Consider the following 26,142-nt stretch of genomic DNA (forward strand, 5'->3'; position numbering starts at 1 on the left):
CTTATGATGTTCATTATGTGGGGTTTCTAGGATAAAAGAGGGACCAAGGTTATACACCCATCACCCATCCCTTGCATAACAGAAGGCTGTTTATTGTAAGTTCTAGAATATCATTCAAACAAATATATTAATTAGAGATCAAGATCATTTACCAGAGTTAGACCTTACTGTGGTGAATTTAGAATCTATTATTCAAAAATATCTGTCAGTTTCAAAATAAAAATAAAAACAATCCATACCTTGTTTAAATACAGGAATAAAAAAGAATTGTAAAAGAATACTACTGATGATTCTAACCATTAATGTAGCATTAAAAGTGAAAAGAGCAGTGATAATTCTGTTTATTGGTACCAATAACTGTTTAGAAATAAAGTCACCTAAATCAGTTAATAAAAAAGAATTGTAAAAGAATACTACTGATGATTCTAACCATTAACGTACCATTAAAAGTGAAAAGAGCAGTGATAATTCTGTTTATTGGTACCAATAACTGTTTAGAAATAAAGTCACCTAAATCAGTTAATAAAAAAGAATTGTAAAAGAATACTACTGATGATTCTAACCATTAATGTAACATTAAAAGTGAAAAGAGCAGTGATAATTCTGTTTATTGGTAACAATAACTGTTTAGAAATAAAGTCACCTAAATCAGTTAACTTTGGATATGTTCCCATGAAAAAAAGTTTCTGCATTATTGATAACAAAAAAGAAATGACTTCTGAGGAGGCAGATGATATTACTAAGGAGTCCGTGGCAATCGTCCACCACTTTCATCACACGGTACCATAGTTTAGACATTGTGGATCTATCCTATGTAGCTTCAGGAGAGAGAGTTTCCAATATGCATCATCAAAGGTATTGCATTATCACGTTTAGGTTTCTTCTTCTTAACAAAAGATTTTGTTTCTAAACCCTCCTCTTTCATGTAGGTATGCTCACATTTTTGTCGGACAAACCAAAGAGGAAAGAATTGTAGGGTCTTGCAAAGTAAAACATTTTCTCTCCAAGACGGTGTCCAACAGCAATTTATTCTTGGTTTTCTTTTCTTGCCCTAACTCCCCTCCTTTCTTTTCCAAGAACTTTCCGTTTACTGATGGTGATAACTTTTGGGCTGACACCCATGATCTTTGAATCTCAATGTGCTAATTGTTGAGAACAAGTGGATCAGAGACATCATCTCTGTGGTAGTCTTTGACTGACAGCTTGTGCCCAAAATAATGAGCTTCCTCAACCATTTCCTCATTGGAAATATAGAAGGATGAAAGGTTCTGATCCTAATTCTGCTTTCATGCTCATATGATGCCATCTTGAAGAGAAAAGGTCCTTCAGTTTTCAAAATATAATACATATTTCATCAATATTTATCACTGAATACACTGTTTATGTCCCATTCTGCTCCTTTGCTAGGGAAGGAAAACTTTCTGTAACATGTTGATATACAAGTTCACTGTACAGCATCAGCATAATATGAAATATAAGTTAATAAAATGGCAGGTCCTTTTATTTTTTTTTCTGAGACTGTGATAGGAAAGAAGTTAAAAAATGAGACAGTAAGCCTTTGACTGCTATCTTCAATAAGTCAGTTGCTACAATTACTAAGCGGAAGGATCCTGAGGATTGGAATTTTGCCTCTGAAACACAGAGTTAAAAGAAGATGCTAAACTCTTGTCTGTAACCAGTAAAGTTATGGAAATCATAATTTTAAACTTGTAAATTATTTAGAGGATAATCACTTAAATATTCTAAGTATGGTTTTCAATGATACTGTGCATGTGAGCCAAATTTGCTTGATTTCTTTTATGACATAATTAACACATGATGAAACTAAAGTGGCTGATGCCATATGTTCAGATTTCCTGAAAGCAATGAACAAAGTGCCATGTCAAACACTACTATCAAAAGGTAATTCACTTGGTATAGATTAGGCTGTACTTTACTGTTAAGAAAATTGGATGAAGGGCCTTAAACTGTGAGTTGATTAATGGTCAAGCCTCAGAATAGTAAGGCATAAGCAGTGTGCTGCAGGTATCAGCCTTGTGATTGCTTTTCTCACCTAACCTAACTCTACCTTACCTTTCAGCCCAAAGAGTTCCTTCTGTGTTCTTTGGGGCTCACACAATGTTTAAGGAGACAACTATGTCCAATGGATGGGACCACAACTACAGGTTATAAAGTGTAATGATGCTGTATGTGTCTTGTATGGGGACAGTGTGCAGCAAATGAGCATTTATGTTCAGCGTCTTCACTGTGGTAGTCGTATTGTGGGTATGAAGGGTCTTGTAATATGTTTAGTCTGTGTATGTAATGTCGTAGTGATGGGTGGTTTTGAAGGTGCTGATGAGAAAGTGTAACTCATATAAGTCTTGGGAGTTCGTTTTCTTAAGGGTGTATCATTGGTGGGATGATATTTAATACTTAGTTGAAAGGGCTGTGCTTAGCGCTTGTCAAGTCTTTTGTTATGTATATAGTTTATCAGCGTTATATTAGTTAGGGATGGGGCATCAGTGAGTAAAAGTTGCTGAACTGTTAAGGAGGGGCAAGCTTTTTATTTCCCTCTTTCAGAGGTTAGTTATGGAGTGGTTTGGATGGGAGTGATCTAGTGCCATCGCAAAAGAGTAAAGTGTCAAGCATACTGAGATGGGATTGTACTGGAAGACATTTCTTTCATTGTGAGGGTGTTTAGTGTTTGATTTTGCACTGGTTATTTTTCTTTTATGTATTAATGACACTGGTAATGGGCTTTGTTGTAAGATATCAAAAACTGCAAACAATCCTATGCATACCAGTGCATATGCATGTGTGTGCTCCTGAGACTGTGTATCTTTTGCACAATTACCTCTTTGTTATAGCATATTGTTGCATATGGGGCAGAAGTTTTACACTTGTGGGAGCCCATCCTTTAACATCTCATTTTTGTCATGAGTTATCTAGTCTCTCTTGAATTTCTTTTTTTCAAGATCACTACAGTACTTTGATACACTGACTCAATCATCCTCTACTGTATAACTGTATAGGTTTTCCTTTCTCTATTTGACCTCTTCACTTATATGTATGGTTAATTGTGCCCTCTGGTTAATCAGTTTCTTCCTGTCTCCATGGACTATTCACTATCAACATCCCTAATCCACTGAAGTAGGTAAGTGACAGTAACATCACATTTTTTTTCTTTCTTCTAGCTTGGGCAACTCCATGACTGCCTGTATAAATATATTTTTTTTAGAGTGGCTAACATGCCACAAGCAAAAGTATGCCTCATCTGAGGACACCCTCGTTATAAAGAGAAAATAAGGTGTATCGATAAAGTACAATGGTTTGATCAAGGCACTTCAGGTGCTTATAGACCCATCTTTTGAAAGCACAAAGATTATGGGAAGAGGGAAAAAGGAAAGAAAATAGTGAATTTCACAATTCATCTTGTACGTGACATCTGCTCATATGCCAATGGTAGGTCCAGCAGGTCTTTGGGCTGAGGCACACATACAGCTCACAAAAGCCATGGCAGTGACAGGAAAAGAGAAAGGAAGGCAACATCAGAGAAGACAGATAGCGACTGTTGAAAATAGGTAACACCAGCAAAGTTAATACTCTTGAAGGCATTTGATTCCAAAGCAAAGCAGCAAAAGAGGAATCATCCCAAATAAGCAAGCAACACTCCATACTAAGGTAGAGACCCCTGTAAATATAGAATAACTCCACACATGAATTATAGTAGCAGTAACTATATATTATCTCAAATTCTAAGCAGATTTTGTGATGTTCATTAACTGGGGTTTACAGGGTAGAGTGGAAGACAAGGATATGTCTGTAAAGTTATTTCAAGACTGTGTTGTAGAGTCTTGAAATTCAATAATGAAAATCCATTGAGATTCAGAAGAAAACAGGGTAGAAACTACATTTTTTGCACTTTAAAATTCAACCAGGTTACTGCTTCACCATCAAATGCAAAGCCAGCCCTATCCTTTTGGGGGCCCTAAACTGAGTCTCTTTGAGGGGCAATCCACCCTTCAAACTCTCCCCTAAATCACAAGATTTAGGGAGGGTGGTGGCATTCCCCAGAAAATATTTGAAAATTTAGGGTGTCTGGGGCAGCATTTCCTGCTTTCTGAAGGTTGCTATATAATGTTTGGGATTAGGGTGCCCCCTTAGTGGTCAGGGCCCTACATTCTCAGCATACAGAAAGGGAAGGCCCTGAGGAGATGCGGCACAAGTCCAAATTCAGAGAGGAAATATGTTCATCAAGAGAAAAGATTGAGCATCCACGTGAAAGGAAACAAAATTATGCTTAAGCAGAGTGGCATTAGCATTAGTGTGAAAAAGGGCAAGAGAAAAAAAATGATTCAAGGATAGAAAATAGGGCATATGTATTCGAATACAAAGGAATACAAACAACAAGAGACCAATGGATGCTTTTGAGGCTGTTTGTGACAGTGGAAGAGAGCTGACTTAAGGAGAAATACCTTTACATTTTATAAGAAACTAAGGATGTACAATTTATGTCATTCAGGGACCTGAAGCGAAGGATTTGTTGTCTATTCTTAAATGTATCTATGGTGCTGCTTTCAACTACTCCAACTGGAAAATCTACCTTTGTTAACAATCCTGTTGAAGAAAGTGTCCTTTCACTGAAAATATAACCTATGCCCTTGAGTTTTTTATTACTATGACTGAAATCTGAGAAATCTAACTATAAATAGTCTCTCAGATCAAGATCATAATGGCCTTTAAAAGTTATAAATCCTCTATCAAGCTATCTCTTAACTCTCTTTTCTAAGCTGAATAAGCAAAAATTTTTGTGGCTAGTCTTCATAAGATTTGTTTCTCAGTCCAAGAATGATCTTGGCTGCTTCCTGGTGTAGAGCACCTTCTTTACTGTCTCTTACGTCTTTTTTCAAATGGATCACCAAAACTGAACACAATATTAGAGGTGGAAATGCACCAGTGAATTGCAAAAAGTGAGGAATGGTTTCTTAAGACTTAAAACTGAATGCCCTACTGAATTCTAGAACTATGTTTCCCCTTTTCTTGCTTCTATGCATGGTTTCCCTTTAAGAGAGTGCAAAAAATGTTAGGGGAATCAGAAATCAGAAAACTCCTATGAAGTAAAAGATCAACTGACTTGCATAATGCTCTGGGGTGCAAAACGCATCTGAAAATTCACTTTTTGGATTTGCACTTTTGGACTTGCATTTTTTTCCCAGAAAATCTTGGGGCAATCAGTGATGAGCACGGCGAAAGATTTCACAAAGACATTTTTGGCCATGGAAAAGTGGTACCAAAGAAAGTGGAGCTCCTCTATCTTAGCAGATTACTGGTGGACAGTAAGGAGGGATGTTGCCAGGGCCAAATATAGCCGAAAATTGTACATTTCTAAATTTTAGAGGTAAGTGCTTAAGTGTATTACTAGAGTAATATACACTTATTGTGAACTTTAAATGCTCTCACTTAAAAACCATAACCGATAGGAAACTTATAAAAACATATTTGAATTCTGCGTAAAAAGTACTATAAGATCCTCCTATTTTATAAAGTTCATGGGACATTTTTTTGTTGTTGCTGTTGTTGACTAGCGTTAGGGGTAAGATAGCGGTAAGAGTGAGCTTGGAAAAGAGACTTGTGGGAAGAAATACCGAGACACTGGGTGTAGAATGGCAAAATGTAAGAGTGAGCAAAGGTAGGGGAGTGGGTGAGGAGTGGGAGGTATTTAGGGAAGCAGTGCTGACGTGCGAGAGATGCATAAGGTAGGAGGTGGCCAGATTAGAAATGGTTGAATGGCTGGATGACGAAATAAAGTTACTATTAAAAGGAGAGAGAAATATAAAGGTGGTGCTTACAAGGAAGGAGTGCAAATAATATGTTAAAATAGAAGGTGGCAGGGATTGAAAAAGAGGATACAGGGGAGTTGGAGTGAGCGAATATCAGTAAACTTTAGGGATAATGTTTCGATGAGTTAAATGAGCGGTAAACAAGAGAAAAACAGGATCATCGGCGATAAGAGGAAATGGGAAAGTGAAAGCAGGTAGTGATGAAGTGAGGAGATGGAGTGGTTAATCTGAAGGGTTGTTAAATGTGTTTAATGATAGGGTGGCATATGTAGGGTGTTTTGGTAGGGGTGGTATGCGAAATGATAGGTATGAAGAGTGGTTTAGTGAACAGAGAAAAGGTAGGTGAAAGTCTTGCAGATGAAATGTGGCAAGGTGACTGGAGTGGACTGCATTGCAGTTGAATTTCTTAAGAAAGAGGGTGACTGTGTTGTTAAGTAGTTAGTTGGGATTTTCAGTTTATGTATGGATCATGTTGAAGTGCTTAGGGATTGGAAGAATGCATGTATTGAGCCATTGTAAAAGTCAAGGAGAATAATGGTGAATGTTCAAACTACAGAGGTATAAAACTGTTGACTGTAACTAGTAAGTTGTACGGGTGCGTATCGATTGAGAGGGTGAAAGCATTCACACAGCATCAGATTAAAGAGGAACAATGTGGTTTCAGAAGTGGTAAAGGATACGTGGATCTCGTGTTTGCTTTAAAGAATGTTTATGAGAAATACCTAGAGAAACAGAGATTTGTAAGTGGCATTTATGTTACTGAAGATAGTATATGACAGGGTTAATAAAGATGCCTTGTTGAAGGTCGTAAGAGTATACATTGTGGGAGGTCTTTGGCTAGAATGCAAAGCGTGTGTACGAGTAGGGTGAAAGGAGAGTGAATAGCCCCAAGTGAAGGCTGGTCTGCAACAGGGATGATGTGACCATGTTGTTTAATTTGTTTATGAATGGGATGGTGAGGGACGTAAATGCGAGAGTCTTGGAGAGTGGGGTGATTACACAGTCTGTACGGGATGAAGGTGTCTGAGGAGTGAATCAGTGACAAATACTGCATCACCCTTACCGATCAGTTGATGTCTTGCCGGTGACGCAGGTGTGCTGATAAGCATGGCTGGCGGTATAAATAGCACGGCTGCCGACGCAGGACGGCAGAACCCCCCACCATCTGTTCAGCCACAGATAAGAACGATTATTTGCTCTCCTGAGAGGCTATTCCGTCGGTCAGCAACTCAGTTGAGTCTAGCTACAGAGGAAACTACAGCAGGATGGGGAAAAAGGTAAAATGTATACATATATACAGTCGATTTTCTAACATTCTTCAGGGGATGTACGAAATATGTCTTCCGAATGGAACAGCCAGTTCGTGAAAAGCAATGAAGCGCGTACAAGCTCCGCCCAATTGAGACATGATCAAAATACGGGTTAGTTAAGGAAGTGGAAGAGGGGAGGTGAATAGTCATTTTCTTTATAGGTATCTTCTAGACACAAGTGAACGCTTTTGGATGATGGCGTAAGTGAAAACTACGAAATGGTGTTAAGTTATGGGAATATGTGATGGGGTTCGATAATGGAGGCACAAAAAAGGGGAAGGGCAGTCATTGGTTGTGGTGGGTTACGGGGAAGCTAAAGCGAGTTGTGACTCGGTGTATGATGCGTCAGGTTAAGAGGAAGGTGAGGATGGATTATAGCCGCCAGTAAGTGAAGGCGATGAGGTTGGCTTGGGTGATGACACGGATGAGGAGGCTGGTGACGGTTTCACTCCACGCAGGAGTAGGGAAAGGATGACTACTTAATGACGATGATACAGCCTATCCAAAATGTGTTCTCCCGATGATGTTAGCGAATGCGGCCTTTCTTCGTCAATTCCTGGCGCTACCACGCCAACGCAGGAAACGCGATGAAGTGTGTGTGTGTGTGTGTGTGTGTGTGTGTGTGTGTGAAGTAGAGATGGAAGTAACTCTTTCTTGGGGTTGATTGGAGGTCTGGGGTTTGGGGAATGGAAGTTTTGGAGGATTTGTGAGTGGGGTGATGGTGGTGGGGGGGGGCTTTGTTTGAGAATACGTAAAGTAGGAAATGGGAAGTACAGAAGTAGTACAGAAGACGGATCAACCAGAGAAACTAAATTGTTCTTCGTCTTTTACTTGATGTTTTTGTGAGGTTTGTTTGCATTTATTAATAAGTCGTCAGAATTTTATCTAACATTTCATTAGAAGTTTCTATTGCTGTATATTCTGCTGTACCCAGAAAAGTATTCACAGTACTCGCGCGGCGCATTTGTTTGGATTTCTTCCATAACACATCAAGAAATCTTAAATCCCGCTAGATTCAACTTCAAAAACCGCTAAATGAAAACCCAGAGATTTACCAGAGTTCAGACGTCAGTGTGAAAAGAACATGAAATATAAAGCTAACCTACTAATTATTTTATTTCCATAATGCGAACAAAATTCTTATGCTCACTAACCGGTAATATTCCTACCGTAACATATTTATATACAGAACCAATTGTATTATATATATATATATATATATATATATATATATATATATATATATATATATATATATATATATATATTAGCCACCAAGATCGTCTTCCTTTCGTCTTATATGCACTGAGGACTGGCGGGTGAGGCACGTCAACGCCAGTGTACGTAATCTTAGTTGGTTCCACTCCTGCTCACCAAGTTTGCTGGTATTTCATAATCAAAACAGAATTTTTCAATCCATTTTAATCCACCACGTACTGCCCACTCGCTGAACTGGTGACCTTACTCAGCACTCTTGATGTCACTAAGCAATTTTCTCGAATCTGCGTCAATGGATTCAACTGATTTGTTTACACGTTCAACGTCTTTTCAAAGGAACAACAATGATATACTGGAGGTGCAGGATTATGGCGAAGAGGTTAAGTAAGGAAGGTCGGTCGAATGAGGCGAGATAGGCTTGGCGTGATGCTGGTGAAAATGCCGTATGAAGCAGGAGCACGTGAAAGAAGTGCTTGATGCCGAATCTACGTTGACCTCCTGTAATGGGAGGTGGCTGTGGCACATATCGCGGCTTCTGGAGTGTGTTTGGGTTGCAGGAGGTGCCTGAAGTGTGTGGTGGCTGCCGGGCTGTGCTTGGGTTGCAGGAGTGCTGCGGCCACAGGTTCACGCGTGTTGTTATGGAACAGCTTCTGCGTGTGACGGGCGGAGGTGCTGTCCAGTGCGAGTCTTGCCGAGGTGTGGACGTCGGAGATAAGGCGCCACAAGGATATACTTTGGAAGTAACTCTGTTAACAAGAGTTGACACTATAACTAGACCATGTGTTCTTTCAATCTTGTAAACCACAAACCTGGACACTTAGGCCATGAGGACGACCGGCGAGTTTACCATTAAATTGAACTAGATACTGTGAAGGTGTGAGCGAAGCCATGAACTATGTTTAATAATTATGGGCATGAACCAAGAACTCTGAACTAATCAGTACGAACTATAATGAAACGGCGAATTATACAAAGCACAGTGATTACCTCGTACTGAATAATGAAGAATGAGTATTTACGGTTTTTATTTTTTGTAAAGATTTCTGTTATTTTTATCATATATATATATATATATATATATATATATATATATATATATATATATATATATATATATAATGTTGATAACCACGACCAAAAGTGAAACACGATAAGTCTCGAGTGCTTTTTCGTTTAATCACATCTTCAGGGGAGATAAGATAATAAATTCCCTCGTGGTTATTCAGCACACATCAAGCGCATCACTGTGACCAACTGCGTTGAAAAATGTTTGGAAGGCGAGAACGTTATCTCGGAGAGCAAAAATGGGTATGTTTGAAGGAACTGTGATTCCAACAATGTGATATGGTTGTGAGGCGTGGGCTATAGATAGGGTTGTGCGGAGAACGGTGGATGTATTGGAAATGAAATGTTTGAGGACAATATGTGTTGTGAGGTGGTTTGATCAAATAAAGAAAGGGTGTGGTAATAAAAAGAGTGTGGTTGAGAGAGTAGAAAAGGGTGTGTTGAAATGGTTTGAACACATGGCGAGAATGAGTGAGGAAAGATTGACAAAATGGATATATTTGTGTCAAAGGTGGAGGGAAGAAGGAGAAGCGGGAGACCAAATTGGAGGTGGAAGGATGGAGTGAAAAAGATTTTGAGCAATCGGGGCCTGAACATACAGGAGGGTGAACGGTGTGCAAGGAATAGAGTGAACTGGAACGATGTGGTATACCGGGGTCGACGAGCTGTCAATGGAATGAGCCAGGCCATGTAAGGCGTCTGGGGTAAACCATGCGAAGGTCTGTGGGGCCTGGATGTGGAGAGGGAGCTGTGGTTTCGGTGCATTACACATGACAGCTTGAGACTGAGTGTGAACGAATGTGGCCTCTTTGTCTTTTCCTGGCGCTACCTCGCTGAAAGGGGGTGAAGGGGGATGGGGTTTCCTGTGTGGCGGGGTGGCGATGAAATGGATGAAGGCAGTAAGTATGAATATATATATATGTGTATATATGTCTGTGTATGTATATATATATATATATATATATATATATATATATATATATATATATATATATATATATATATATACGTCGAAATGTATATGCATGTATATGTGCGTGTATGGGTGTTTATGTATATATAAGTGTATGTGGGTGGGTTGGGCCATTCTGTGCCTGTCCCCCTGCGCAACCTCGCTGACGCGGGAAACAGCGATTAAGTATAATATATATATATATATATATATATATATATATATATATATATATATATATATAGGATATTCCCTTCTAGGGCCCAGTCCTCTGTTCTTAACGCTACCTCGCTAACGCGGGAAATGTCGAATAGTATGAAAAAAAAAAATATACATATATATTAATTCGCTTCTTACGTATAAAGTAACGTCTCCACCTGATCTGTAATATCTGCCTTTGGAAAGACTATGATACCCTGCAATCGCAAACTCTGCTAAAAAGCTTTTTTTTTTTTCGCTAAACGTACCCCGGTTACCGCTATGTTATCAAGCTCCTCCTGGCAGGGGGGGGGGGGGGGGGTGCCCCATAAGGGGTAACTTCATCACGTCCTGGCTGATGATATCGCTTTAAAAGCCATTAATGCTTCGCTCAGATGGGTATCATGTGTCTCCAGCCTTTGAGGCCAGACGGGCGGCCCCCCTGGGACAGTGTCTGATCTTACAGATGTGATCATACGTTCTTCCAAATGACCCTGGCGGTCTGGGGGCAGCTGGGCTGGAGCAGGGGACTGTGATAGGGGCTAGAGCAGGAACTGGGGCATGGGGTCTTGGTTAAGGGGTTTGGGACAGATAGCTTGGCAGGGGTTTCCGGCAGGAGGCTGGGCTGGGGGCTGGGTCATGGGGGGATGGGAAAGAGAGCTTGGGTAAGGGGCTGGGGCAAGAGGTCTGGGCAGGGGAATGTGGTGACCCGTGGGCTGGGGAAGGTGCTGGGGGAGCAGGGCAGAACCCAACTCACCCCCCCAGGTCTCGGTAGGGTCTGCTGGAGCGCCTTCAGGAAGGAGTGGTCATCGGGGACGGCGGCTTCGTCATGGGCCTGGAGAAGCGCGGCTACGTCAACAGTGCCACCTGGACGCCCGAGGCCACGGTCGAGCACCCAGAGGCAGGTGAGTGGCGTGGGGGCGGCGGCGCCAGGGGGGCGGCGTGGTGTAGCATGGGACTCCCAGGGGACGGCACCAAGGTGGTGGGGGTGTATACCACTGGACATCCAAGAGTAACTTATTGGCAGACGATATATGTGATGACTATGTTACTACAAACACACACTTTACATATGGACATATCAAGTACGAAACTAAAGCGTTGGAGGAAAAGTCTTCAGACGCGCCCACTGTCGTAAGCTCTGACGAAACCTCACAAGTAGGACGTGATGAGGTGGAGAGTCTTTTAGTAAACCCACTAGCCTCTGACACAGCAAGAGAAAGAGAGTCCACCGTGGAAATGTACGTTGAAAGCGGAGGTCACGAAACTTCAATCACAGACATGAGCACAGGAGACACAGACGCTGATCTAGGTATGGAAGGAGAAGGGAGAGAGTGGAAGCCAGGAAACTGCAAGTACAGATATGATTACAGAAAGAGACATTGACTGAGACACAGAGGGAGAGGGAGAAAGTGCAGGTTAGGAGGATTATAGCACAGATGTGGGTGCAAAAGGGAACACGCGCTGATTCAGGTCTGTATGTATGTATTTAAGTATGTATGTATATATATATGTATGTAGTATGTATATATGTATGTATGTATACGAATGTTAACGGACTGCTGGGAAATGAGTTAAAGGATGAAGTGTGCGAATGTAAGGTAATCATAAACACAGTTGACAAAAACTCAACAAGGGTGTGAAATCACTGGTTCGTCTTCGCAGTGGGATAAACAATACCACGTAACACGAGAATCCACAGAAGGGGTAGGACTGGCCCTACTGCTGACTAAACATGATACCACCAAGACAGAACGGTACACACAATGGACCTGTCTACCAGCACATCGTTGGTACACTACGACTTGGTACACTCTGCCATATAACCTTCCCCACCGTACAATCCCGCAAGACGGACAGAGGAACCAGGACACATATATTTTTTTTATTTTTGAAGAAATGGATGAAGGAACGATCAGGATGATACAAGAGGTGGGTGGGGTTGCCGCACAGAATAATGTTACATTCTTACGCTAGGAGACTGCATCTATAGGGGAAACAGATCGGCATGAGGGTAGAAAAGATAAGAGGAAGGTCAAGGTTATATACCACTTGCAAGGAGAAGGTTTAGTGCCATGTATGAGACGTCACTCAGGCTGGATATGTAGATGTAACTGTACACCAGGATTGAGTCTTCACACACATCAGCCTTGGAGTGGTAAATCATAGCCTATGGACCTCCACTTAGTAAAAACTGATCTTTTGAGGATGACACCATGACAAATGACGTGTTTTAAGACAAGAATAACCCCAGATAAGAAGGCGTAAGAAGAAACCATGAAACCATAAACGCTTAAGTTTGAGACGACTGAAGTTGATCGAATTCCAAAACCTGAGTAAAGAGAATCACAACAACAGATTCTGTGAAATCCACGAGGGGTGAGGAGGGGTACATCCTAGCAGAGAGGGTAGACTGAGGAAGGAACAGAGACGTCACTGAAGGCATTGGAAGTGATGCAGGACGCACGGGCAGGGTCAAGATGCTGTTGACATGCACAGGGACGAGGAAAGACTGCATCGTCACGGGACGGGAGGAACAAGTGAGGTACGACACAAACACAAATGACGAAGAGAAAACGAAAACAGGCGAACCCTAAACTTACACTCTACCAGATCGTAAGTGACAGTATCAGTAAAGGATCGAATACTTTACACTACGGAACTCAATAGCAAAGGGGACCACGAACTCTGTGTGTGTGTGTTGTCACTGGCAGACCTGTAGGTTCCACCACTACCTGAAAGGCAGGTGGGCGGAGGAGAGGAAGCTCATAGAGAAACCAAACACACACGATGCTCACGAGTGACGATCCTCTTCGAGATGTGCCTGAGTGAGAGCAGTGCTCCAACAGAATGGAGGAGAGCAAGCGTTTACAGCAGTATGAAAAGGAAAATGACACAAAAGTATCCCTGAACTACAAACCAGTATGTCTAACAAGTATGTACTGAGGAAGTAGATGAGAAAGTATGTGCAGGAGTTCTTGACTGGCGCAAGCTATCTTCGTTAGAGGCAAAATGGGTATAGAAAGAAGACGTCTTTAGCGACGAGGGCTCTGTTAGATTTCTTAGCGACACTTTAAGAGAAAGCGGGAGGGTGGGTGGATAGTGTGTTCTCGAACTACAAGAACACATGATACTGTCCCCTGTACAAGACTGACGATGAGGCTGGACATCTGACCTGGGGTCAGGGTAGGGCTCTCGAAGTAGATAGACAACCCAACTCGGAGGCACAGAACACGTAAGGGTGACTCATGAAGTCCCTTAGGGCCCACTGCTGGGCTAACATAAATCCAGTCTACGTGAATGATCCGCGAAACGGAACGAAATCGTTGCTGAATATGTTTGCTGATGATGCCAAGATCATGGAAGAAGTGCTTAAAGACACGGGTTATGATATATTGGCGGTGCTTAAAGTAGGTACGGTGATGATCGGTCAATGAGCTATTGAAATCTAGCTTGGAAATGCATAGTACTGAAGACAGGAGGGAATTTGAACAGACCAGACAGTAAACATCATATAGAGAGAAATGAATTACAGGAATCGTATCATAAGAACGATCCGGAAGTCGACATCACACCGAACTCATAACCAGAGCATCACATGAGGGAGGTAAGCTATATTCTAGTTGACGTCAAACTTGCCCTCAAGCACAAGTACACTTGAGATGTTTAGGGAAGATGTACGCGGCATATAGTCACCCCCTAAGCTTCCCAGTTTGGTTCTCTCACTTGAGGAGGCATATGGAACGCTAGACGGTACCCAGAGGCAGGCGACAAGACTGGTACCGTCGTAGAACAGGGGGGAAAGATCAGAGGAGGTCAGCCTGCATCTTCCCCCAGCTAGGAAGCAAGGAGGAGGATGGGAGAAACTGGAACTACGTGTAAGTTCCTAAGACGCCATGACGAAGTTAAGGTACAGCAGGTCTTTGAAGATACAAGAGACTCCAGAACAAGAGGACGTGTCTGTTGAATAGGCAGAAGACGTGGACAGAGGGACGTGGGGAGGTTAGGCAACAGACGTGTACAGAAGAACATGAGGAAGGATCTCCTGTAACGAGGTTAGAGACACTTGTAACAAGCTAAACACAGGAAGGAAGTGTAAACATTGATGGAAATCTAATAACTGTCCAATCAAAATCTAAGGACAATAAGTGGTGTGCCATTAGTGCTATGTTCCCTTCCCAAATGTACGTCCCCATCCCTCCACAACAAGAAAAAAAAATAATATCCTTACATCTTCTCAGACAATGTGACAACGGACGAAAGATATTGACAAGTTACTCTAAAGTCTTCTCTCTCATAGTTATCTCTGCTTTCATGATGCACATTCCTCAATGTGCATCAAACTAAGTGTACAATGTGCATTATACTGGTTCCAAATACTTATAATGAATCTTATCTATTTCTTATTTCGAGAGTAATTACTATACAAAGCGGGTACCATAATTACTATACAGAGCAGGTACCATAACTACTATACATAGCAGGTACCATAATTACTATACATAGCAGGTACCATAATTACTATACACAGCAGGTACCATAATCACTATACACAGCAGGTACCATAATCACTATACAGAGCAGGTACCATAATTACTATACATAGCAGGTACCATAATTACTATATAGAGCAGGTACCATAATTACTATACACAGCAGGTACCATAATCACTATACAGAGCAGGTACCATAACTACTATACATAGCAGGTACCATAATTACTATACACAGCAGGTACCATAATCACTATACAGAGCAAGTACCATAATTACTATACATAGCAGGTACCATAATTACTATACAGAGCAGGTACCATGATTACTATACAGAGCAGGTACCATAATTACTATACAGAGCAGGTACCATAATTACTCCAAAGTTCGTCTCGCATTAAGTACTCTTACCAACCTCTGCGAGGCAATGGTTTGTAGTGATCATTCTGAAATCCTCCATCAGACTCACCTGTAAAGAGGATGTGATTGTCGGTTGTACAGTACACACAAGTACGAAGAAATAGGTAATGACCAGGACACCTCTTACATCACCAGGACACACACACACACACACACACACACACACACACACACACGTACACAAAGACGGGTCCCCAGCAGGACACAGGTCACCATCATGACACAGGTCACCACCAAAATACGCCACACATCTACCACCCTACGTCACACACACACATACGTCACCACCATGACACCAGGTCGGCCAGCATCATGACGCAGGTGTTCACCCCTCTCCCATCCACCCCACAGTCAGGCAGATGCACCGGGAGTTCCTCCGTGCTGGTAGCGACGTCATGCAGGCCTTCACCTACAACGGCAGCGACGACAAGCTGGCATTACGCGAGGGCAGCGTGGCCAAGGCCGTCTCGGTAAGCACCCTCCACCACCACAACCTCACGCCTGGCGGGCATGCGCCCCACCTTGTGTGGCGGGAGGAGGGAGGAAGGTACTACTACTTGGTTCATGGTTGTGAGGCGCCGTCATGGGGGGGGGGGGTTCATGGCATGGCACAGTTGTCGGGGATGATGAACACTCATGATATCTCAAGTGGTATTTGAAATGTCGGTCATGGCACCATGATAATGACACCGGTGTCACTTTCAGTGTCAGGAGATCAGCGAGGCTGGGTGTCGGCTGGCCAGGGAGGTGGCAGACGAGGGGGACGCCCTTGTGGCCGGCAGCGTGTCGCAGTGTCTGTCGTATAGCGAAGGTAAGGGCAAGGCGGCCGTTCAAGCGCAGATCCGACGACTGCTTGATGTCTTTGTCAAGAACGGAGTCGACTTCATCTTGTGTGAGGTAAGGTCTTCCCGTACACAGATGCGGGGTCATAGTGTGAGGTAAGGTCTTCCCGTACACAGATGCGGGGTCATAGTGTGAGGTAAGGTCTTCCCGTACACAGATGCGGGGTCAAAGTGTGAGGTAAGGTCTTCCCGTACACAGATGCGGGGGCAAAGTGTGAGGTAAGGTCTTCCCGTACACAGATGCGGGGTCAAAGTGTGAGGTAAGGTCTTCCCGTACACAGATGCGGGGTCAAAGGGTGAGGTAAGGTCTTCCCGTACACAGATGCTGGGTCACAATGTGAGGTAAGGTCTTCCCGTACACAGATGCGGGGTCAACAATAATAATTTCCTGGGTGTGGAGGAACGGAAGGTATCCTCTTCTCTTGTGACCAACTTCATAAGTTCATTTCCACTCACTGGCTCCCCTTCCTCACTACACTGAGGTGTCTCTGTTTGGAAAGCTTTTCTCCTTAACGAACATGACGGACACAAGTGAAAAGTTTAATTCCGAAATTTAGATTCATCAATATTTTCTTTTGAAGTTCGACATCTGTAGTTGTAGTAGTAGTAGTAGTAGTAGTAGTAGTAGTAGTAGTAGTAGTAATAATAATAATAATAATAATAATAATAATGATAATAATAATACATTTTGATCATAGCCAAAGACTGAGACCCTAAAATCCTTGCTTGTATTCACATTTACTGTCAACTTCCTCCTCTGGCACACTCCCTGGTGACCGAATTTGGAAGATAGTGTGACAGGAGGAAGTCGAGAGTAAATGTGAATAGAGAGAATGAGTGAGGAGATTGACAGAGAGGACAGAGGGGACAAGGAACAGGAGAACAAATTGGAGATAGAAGGATGGAGTGAAAGATTCCTTGAGCGGTCGGGGCCTGAACATGCAGGAGGGTGAGAGGCGCGCACGGGATAGAAAGACTTGGCGCGATTTGGTATACAGGAGGCGACGTAGCACATGGCGGTTAGAAATGGATGAGAGCGACTGCAGACTTTCTTCTTGTGTCCCGGGCGCTACCTCGCTAGCGCAGGAAACGGTGAAGTGTGCAATATAATAATGATAATAATAATAATAATAATAATAATGATAATAATGATAATAATAATGATAATGATAATAATTCATAATAGGTCAATACAAATCTTTGAATGATCTCTACGGAATTCCATTTTTATTTAGGTGTGTGTGTGTGTGTGTGTGTGTGTGTGTGTGTGTGTGTGTGTGTGTTTGCGAGCACTTGATCAACAGAGCTGTTGCTGCAGATGTTCTTCCACGTGGAGGAGCTGGAGTGGGCCATCCAGGAGGCCAAGCAGACCGGCCTGGTGGTGGCGGCCACCATCGCCATTGGCGAGCTGGGTGACTTGCACGGCGTCCTCCCAGGCCCCTGTGCCGTCCGCATGGCCAGAGCCGGAGCTGACGTGGGTAGGTGGTCGTGGGTAGGTGGTGCTGTGACGTGGGTAGGTGGTGCTGTGACGTGGGTAGGTGGAGCTGTGACGTGGGTAGGTGGTGCTGTGACGTGGGTAGGTGGTGCTGTGACGTGGGTAGGTGGTGCTGTGACGTGGGTAGGTGGAGCTGTGACGTGGGTAGGTGGTGCTGTGACGTGGGTAGGTGGTGCTGTGACGTGGGTAGGTGGTGCTATGACGTGGGTAGGTGGAGCTATGACGTGGGTAGGTGGTGCTGTGACGTGGGTAGGTGGTGCTGTGACCTGGGTAGGTGGTGTTGTGACGTGGGTAGGTGGTGCTATGACGTGGGTAGGTGGTGCTATGACGTGGGTAGGTGGTGCTGTGACGTGGGTAGGTGGTGCTGTGACGTGGGTAGGTGGTGCTATGACGTGGGTAGGTGGTGCTATGACGTGGATAGGTGGTGCTATGACGTGGGTATGTGGTGCTGTGACGTGGGTAGGTGGTGCTGTGACGTGGGTAGGTGGTGCTGTGACGTGGGTAGGTGGTGCTGTGACGTGGGTAGGTGGTGCTGACGTGGGTAGGTGGTGTTGTGACGTGGGTACGTGGTGCTGTGACGTGGGTAGGTGGAGCTGTGACGTGGGTAGGTGGTGCTGACGTGGGTAGGTGGTGTTGTGACGTGGGTAGGTGGTGCTGTGACGTGGGTACGTGGTGCTGTGACGTGGGTAGGTGGAGCTGTGACGTGGGTAGGTGGTGCTGACGTGGGTAGGTGGTGTTGTGACGTGGGTAGGTGGTGCTGTGACGTGGGTAGGTGGAGCTGTGACGTGGGTAGGTGGAGCTGTGACGTTGTAGGCGGTGATGACGTAGGTCTGACGTGACCGAGTAGGGAGGGGCTCAGACAGGGAGGCTATACAGGCTGTTGACACAAGAGAAGATGACGACATATGTACAGTAACGGAGCCACAACCTCACGTGACCACTCCACTGACCTGATGACCCGTCTGGTGACCCCCCTGGAGGTTGACCTGACCTAATCTGACCCTACCTGACCCAACAACATGTAACCCTAGCAATGTACAACCTAATTCGACCTAGTCTCACATAGTACAAACTGATATAACGTAACGTAACGTAACGTAACTTAATATGATCAACGTAACCTAATATATCATTGACCTTCCCTGGGCGCCTCTGGCCCGGGGTTCATGAGAGACCGGTGTACTGATGACCTCGTCCCTCCTCTGACCCCACAGTGGGCCTGAACTGCATGTTCGACCCGGACATGACCATGAAGACCATGAGGACGATGAAGGTGGCCCTGGAGGCCGAGGGTCTGCGCCCGTTCCTCATGACGCAGCCCAACGGGTTCCACTGCCCCGCCAGCGGTACGGGAGGCTACCTGGCCTGCCCGGAGTTCCCGTACGGTGAGTGACTAGCGGCTGCTGTGGGAGGTACTGAGGTACTGTGGCTGGTGTGGGAGGTACTGAGGTACTGTGGCTGGTGTGGGAAGTACTGAGGTACTGTGGCTGGTGTGGGAGGTACTGAGGTACTGTGGCTGGTGTGGGAGGTACTGAGGTACTATGGCTGGTGTGGGAGGTACTGAGGTACTGTGGCTGGTGTGGGAGGTACTGAGGTACTGTGGCTGGTGTGGGAGGTACTGAGGTACTGTGGCTGGTGTGGGAGGTACTGAGGTACTGTGGCTGGTGTGGGAGGTACTGAGGTACTGTGGCTGGTGTGGGAGGTACTGAGGTACTATGGCTGGTGTGGGAGGTACTGAGGTACTGTGGCTGGTGTGGGAGGTACTGAGGTACTGTGGCTGGTGTGGGAGGTACTGAGGTACTATGGCTGGTGTGGGAGGTACTGAGGTACTGTGGCTGGTGTGGGAGGTACTGAGGTACTGTGGCTGGTGTGGGAGGTACTGAGGTACTATGGCTGGTGTGGGAGATACTGAGGTACTGTGGCTGGTGTGGGAGGTACTGAGGTACTGTGGCTGGTGTGGGAGGTACTGAGGTACTGTGGCTGGTGTGGGAGGTACTGAGGTACTGTGGCTGGTGTGGGAGGTACTGAGGTACTGTGGCTGGTGTGGGAGGTACTGAGGTACTGTGGCTGGTGTGGGAGGTACTGAGGTACTGTGGCTGTGTGGGAGGTACTGAGGTACTGTGGCTGGTGCGGGAGGTACTGAGGTACTGTGGCTGGTGTGGGAGGTACTGAGGTACTGTGGCTGGTGTGGGAGGTACTGAGGTACCGTGGCTGGTGTGGGAGGTACAGAGGTACTGTGGCTGGTGTGGGAGGTACTGAGGTACTGTGGCTGGTGTGGGAGGTACTGAGGTACCGTAGCTGGTGTGGGAGGTACAGAGGTACTGTGGCTGGTGTGGGAGGTACTGAGGTACTGTGGCTGGTGTGGGAGGTACTGAGGTACTGTGGCTGGTGCGGGAGGTACTGAGGTACCGTGGCTGGTGTGGGAGGTACAGAGGTACTGTGGCTGGTGTGGGAGGTACTGAGGTACTGTGGCTGGTGTGGGAGGTACTGAGGTACTGTGGCTGGTGTGGGAGGTACTGAGGTACTGTGGCTGGTGTGGGAGGTACTGAGGCTGGTGTGGGAGGATCCATGACCTCCCGCCCACACTCGTGGTGCACTGTGGCTGGCCAATTCCCTTCATAAAACAGGAACATTGTCCTTCCTGGCAGGCAGCCACCTGTAGGAGCCTCCGTCAACACAAGACACAACAACTCGACCAATCACGTCAACCATCACGGTGTAAGTCTCTCCTGGACCCTACTTTCTCCATTGCTATTTTTTTCCTCTTCTCACCAGATCGCATCCTTGACTTCCTCTTCCCTCCTCGCCAGATCGCATCCTTGACTTCCTCTTCCCTCCTCGCCAGATCGCATCCTTGACTTCCTCTTCCCTTCCACACTACGGCACGTGAGCAACTGCGGGAGTAAAACTATACAGCCAACACACTTGAATGCAACAAAGTACATCTTCGAACTTCAGGTGTGGAATCGGTCAACTCTGTCAACTACTCTCATCTTCCAACACATCTTCCTCCGTCCAAACCACTCTCGACCGTGTGAAGACCCTGGTGTCACACCACTCCACAACACTCAGATGTTCCAGACCACATCAACCTTAGCTAACATATGTTCCAGACCTAATCAACCTTAGCTAACACATGTTCCAGACCCCATCAACCTTAGCTAACACATGTTCCAGACCCCATCAACCTTAGCTAACATATGTTCCAGAACCCTGTCAACCTCAGCTGACACATGCCAGACATATCCAGATAAGCCATTGGAGAAATTCCCACAGTTTCCATTCCCTTCCACACACACACACACACACACACACACACACACACCAGTTATTTATCCCTCGTATGTACCTTCCACTCAGCCACACGACTCCACACACCCTGTCGTAGGTGGGTGTAACAACCCCGCTGTAGGGCCCGAGGTGGACAGGCCCCTATGTTTACCCCTGACCCCTACAGCTGCTGGGTAAGGACACCAACGTCCAGCTCCCTAGAGGCAGAGCAGCCATCTCTTCCTCCTGCTGTGGGACGGATCAGTAAATATACTTTCGGTCCTTCTTGTTGGCAGCCATGGAGACCCGACAGGTGACCCGGATAGACGCGCAAAAGTATGCCCGCGAGGCGTACGACCTGGGCGTGCGGTACATCGGCGGGTGCTGCGGGTTCGAAGCCTACCACATCCGCTCCATTGCCGAGGAGTTGGCCAAGGAGCGCGGGAGACTCCCCGCGGCCAGCGACAAGCACCTGCCCTGGGGTGAGGGCCTTAGGAACTACTACCGCCCCTACCTCAGGGCCAGGTGAGCACCAACAAGCATCAGGGACAGGTGAACACCTACGGCTATACCAGGGCCAGGTGAACACCTACTGCTATATTAGGGACAGGTGAAAACCTACGGCTATACCAGGGCCAGGTGAACACCTACTGCTATGTTAGGGACAGGTGAAAACCTACGGCTATACCAGGGCCAGGTGAACACCTACTGCTATATTAGGGCCAGGTGAACACCTACTGCTATATTAGGGCCAGGTGAACACTGATTGGCTTCAGGATTTACAACAAGGCTTAATGTGATTACTGTTTATGTGTTAAAGGAGAGTGTGTCACGCTCAAGTTGCCCCGTCTCATTCTTGTATATACACATACATACATATATATATATATATATATATATATATATATATATATATATATATATATATATATATATATATATATATATATATAAGGTTGTGCGGAGGAGGGTGGATGTATTGGAAGTGAGATGTTTGAGGACAATGTGTGGTGTGAGGTGGTTTGGTCGAGTAAGTAATGAAAGGGTAAGAGAGATGTGTGGTAATAAAAAGAGTGTGGTTGAGAGAGCAGAAGAGAGTGTATTGAAATGGTTTCGTCACATGGAGAGAATGACTGAGGAAAGATTGACCAAGAGGATATATGTGTCAGAGGTGGAGGGATCGAGGAGAAGTGGGAGACCAAACTGGAGGTGGAAGGATGGAGTGAAAAAGATTTTGAGCAATCGAGGCCAGAATATACAGGAAGGTGAAAGGCGTGCAAGGAATAGAGTGAATTGGAACGATGTGGTATACCGGGGTCGACGTGCTGTCAATGGATTGAACTAGGGAGTGTGAAGCGTCTGGGGTAAACCATGGAAAGTTCTGTGGGGCCTGGATCTGGAAAGGGAGCCGTGGTTTCGGTGCATTACACATGAGAGCTAGAGAATGGATGTGATCGGATGCGGCCTTTCTTCGTCTGTTCCTGGCGCTTCCTCGCTAATGCGAGCAACGGTGATCAAAAGAAGGAACAGAGAAGGGGGCCAAGTGAGGATATACCCTCTTAGGCTAAGTCCTCTGTTCTTAACGCTTCCTTAATTACGCGCCAAATGGCGAATATATATATATATATATATATATATATATATATATATATATATATATATATATATATATATATATATATATATATATATTCGCCATTTCGCGCGTAAGTGAGGAAGCGTTAAGAACAGAGGACTTAGCCTAAGAGGGAGACCAAATTGGAGGTGGAAAGATGGAGTGAAAAAGATTTTGTGTGATCGGGGCCTGAACATGCAGGAGGGTGAAAGGAGGGCAAGGAATAGAGTGAATTGGAGCGATGTGGTATACAGGGTTTGACGTGCTGTCAGTGGATTGAATCAAGGCATGTGAAGCGTCTGGGGTAAACCATGGAAAGCTGTGTAGGTATGTATATTTGCGTGTGTGGACGTGTGTATGTACATGTGTATGGGGGGGGGGGGGTTGGGCCATTTCTTTCGTCTGTTTCCTTGCGCTACCTCGCAAACGCGGGAGACAGCGACAAAGTATAAAAAAAAAAAAAAAAAAAAAAAAAATATATATATATATATATATATATATATAATTTTATCAATCGTATGTGTGTATGCACAGAGACAGCCTAAACTAGTTGTTTGTGTGTGTGTGTGTGTGTGTGTGTGTGTTATCTTTATCTTCCTGATCAAATTTTCCACTACAAGCAAAGCTTGATTTCTCGTAAAAATTTCATGTGTTTCCATTATATCATTGTTTGATTGTCTAGATTATAAAACAACTTATCATGCAATTGCTCATCCTACTGTTATGGCCCCTAACGATCGTTACATCAATTGTTACACAGTATGAACAAATGATCGAGGTGATTAGATATGAATTTGTACTGGTGGGTCACCAGAGCAGAGCGCTGAGTGGTTGACACGACGGGTGGGTGATTGGACGGTTGGGCATCACGGCCCCTCAACAACCAGTGTCATTAAGGTCGTTAACGTCAAGTTATAACCACTCGTTGTGAAAATCCTGAATTCCCTTCGGGTGTTCACAATAAATTCTAAGGCCACATAACTTTACGTACACTCCCACCGTATGTAAGGCCCTCCTCCCACCCACCCGCCCGCTCGATGGGTGTTCATGACTCACAGAACAGTCCCTGCTCTGTGGACGAATATTCATATATGTATAATTCTGATAAACGTGTCTGGTTGCCAGGGCTGGTCGGCAGTACTGGGAGAACCTAGTGCCTTCCTCGGGGCGCCTCCTCCCGCCCACACACACCGTCGACCCCAACTTTACGCTCCGCTTTTGATCCCGGGTCAACACGGAGGACATACGCATACAGCAGGCGGGTGTGTGCGGAGGATGGTGACCCCCCCACGCTGCCCTACTGACCCTCCTTCAGTGCCGTGGGGGGCCCGGCTGCCACAGTGGCACCTGTGTTGGAAGGTCTGCCACCAAGATGACCGGCCAACTGGAGGACATGATCACACCCACACACACACACACACGTTGGATCAGGGATGGATCACCGAGGCCAAAGGCTTCAACCACCACCACCCCGGGTGTTGGTGATCATGGAAGGGTTATCGTGGGCCAAGTGATCCATCGCTTCGTGGTCATCATCGTGTGTGGGAGACGATGCTTACAGTATTACCCCAGACGATGGTTCCTCACGTCTCTAACCCCGCAACACCTGGTACAGTCCGGTGCACGGGCGGTAACCAGCTTCTACCTTTCTCCTAGTGAGACCAGGAGACCAAGATGCTTTGAAGGAAATACAACACTGAGGACAAAAGAGTGAAACATAGTGTAGATTTTTCCCCCCCACGAATAGTTCGTCGTGTCCCCTTGCTTCTGTCTCTGATTTTAATGGCATTCTTGCTCCTATGAGAATCGACTTTGGTTGCCCATGTGTTCCAGACTGGTAACCAGGTCAGTTGGTGACGATGTAGAGCAGTGTAAAGATTACTAAAACTCTGGCATCAAGCCACACGCACGATCATCTGCTGTATGTACCCGAGTTGGCTCTGAATAAATATTGTTGACACGACTGGTCTCTCAGTCCACCCTACGTCAGGATGGTCCTCTGAATTTTACATTGTCTTTTATCAGGAAAAAATCAGAGTAAAATATCCGTTTTCGTCCGCTGAAAAACGACTTATAACTACATGATGATCACTAACGACTTATAACTACAAGATGATCACTAACGACTTATAACTACGTGAAGATCTCGAACGACTTATAACTACATGATGATCACTAACGACTTATAACTACAAGATGATCACGAACGATTTATAACTACATGATGATCACGAACGACTTATAACTACATGATGATCACTAACGACTTATAACTACATGATGATCACGAACGACTTATAACTACATGATGATCACGAACGACTTATAACTATATGATGATCACTCACGACTTATAACTACATGATGATCACTAACGACTTCTAACGACTGACAACATGATAAGAACTGATTAAAAACGTACGGCGCAGAGAACAAGAGGAAACGATGGGATTAAAACGAATCTCGAATGATAACGATGGAACTTTGTTCCATCCTCGAAGAAAACGTTAAGTTACACGTACCGGTAAGATTATATAAGTTACACTGCGCGTCTACACAAAATACTAAACCATCCATGAAGCCACAACATTCAAAAGAACGACTTTGAAGTGTACGTAGGTTTTCCAAATCTTTTTTTCCCTCCCACTTTACCTCAAGAACCTCGAGAGCCTGACGACCGCTCTCTCCAGGGAACCTTCCAGCAGACTTATGACCCCAACCAAGTCTTCCCCTCCCGGAGCCTCGTCCCTGTGATCAACAAGTCCAGAGACGAATATTGCCAGCTTCACGCTGAGCCAGGCGAGTGCCTGAACCAAGTCTTAAATCGAACTTCGCAAATGGAGGAGACATCAGGTCCTTCGTCTGGAGTAATGACGACACACAGGAGCCAGCCAGCCAGGGCAGCTTGTGTGTATAGATATTGGTCAATATTAAAAAAAAAAAGCCGTGAAAATAACGTCATTATCTTAACTATTATGAATGCGCATCGTACAGAGATCTTGTCTCTTCAAGGAAAATAGCATATGGGTAGTTTCTTTTTTCCTTCCTGAACAAAAAAACACTTCCTTCGAAACTGGAACGAGAGATGATTTTATCATCTTTCCTGTCGTGTTAGAAAGATGACCGGAACTCCCGTGGTGTAGCGGTTAGCGTTGTGTGGACAGTGATGCATTCATGGCGGCAGTCGGTCCATAGTCAACCCAGCTGTTCATCCTCCCTCCCCAACGGCCTGACGCCTTCATTAACGGCATTCAGCTGCCCGTGTCATCTCAGCTAACATAATACAAAAGCCAGGGATCAGAACATCCTATCAATAATGATCCAATGACGAACTTGAAGGTCATTAGTAAAACTCTTAGCCGAGATACAAACGCTGAAGCCTGTCTCTGTCTCTTTAACGAATCAGATGACCTGACACACATGTTTTACAAGTGTACACGTA

The 26,142-nt window shown here is 44.9% G+C and overlaps 1 protein-coding gene across 1 annotated transcript; it reads left to right on the forward strand.

The window, feature by feature from the left end:
* The first annotated feature begins 6,947 nt into the window (after nt 1–6,947).
* Nucleotides 6,948–24,663, forward strand: LOC139760460 (betaine--homocysteine S-methyltransferase 1-like). The gene is made up of 8 exons (XM_071683702.1): nt 6,948–7,099; nt 11,341–11,470; nt 15,830–15,948; nt 16,184–16,375; nt 17,639–17,798; nt 19,030–19,200; nt 21,382–21,610; nt 23,826–24,663. The coding sequence occupies exons 1-8, from the start codon at nt 7,088–7,090 to the stop codon at nt 23,920–23,922; spliced, it is 1,110 nt and encodes a 369-aa protein (XP_071539803.1). The 5' UTR covers nt 6,948–7,087; the 3' UTR covers nt 23,923–24,663.
* Nucleotides 24,664–26,142: the final 1,479 nt, after the last annotated feature.

The sequence above is a fragment of the Panulirus ornatus genome, chromosome 3 (assembly GCF_036320965.1).
Source record: "Panulirus ornatus isolate Po-2019 chromosome 3, ASM3632096v1, whole genome shotgun sequence".
NCBI classification, from domain to species: domain Eukaryota; kingdom Metazoa; phylum Arthropoda; class Malacostraca; order Decapoda; family Palinuridae; genus Panulirus; species Panulirus ornatus.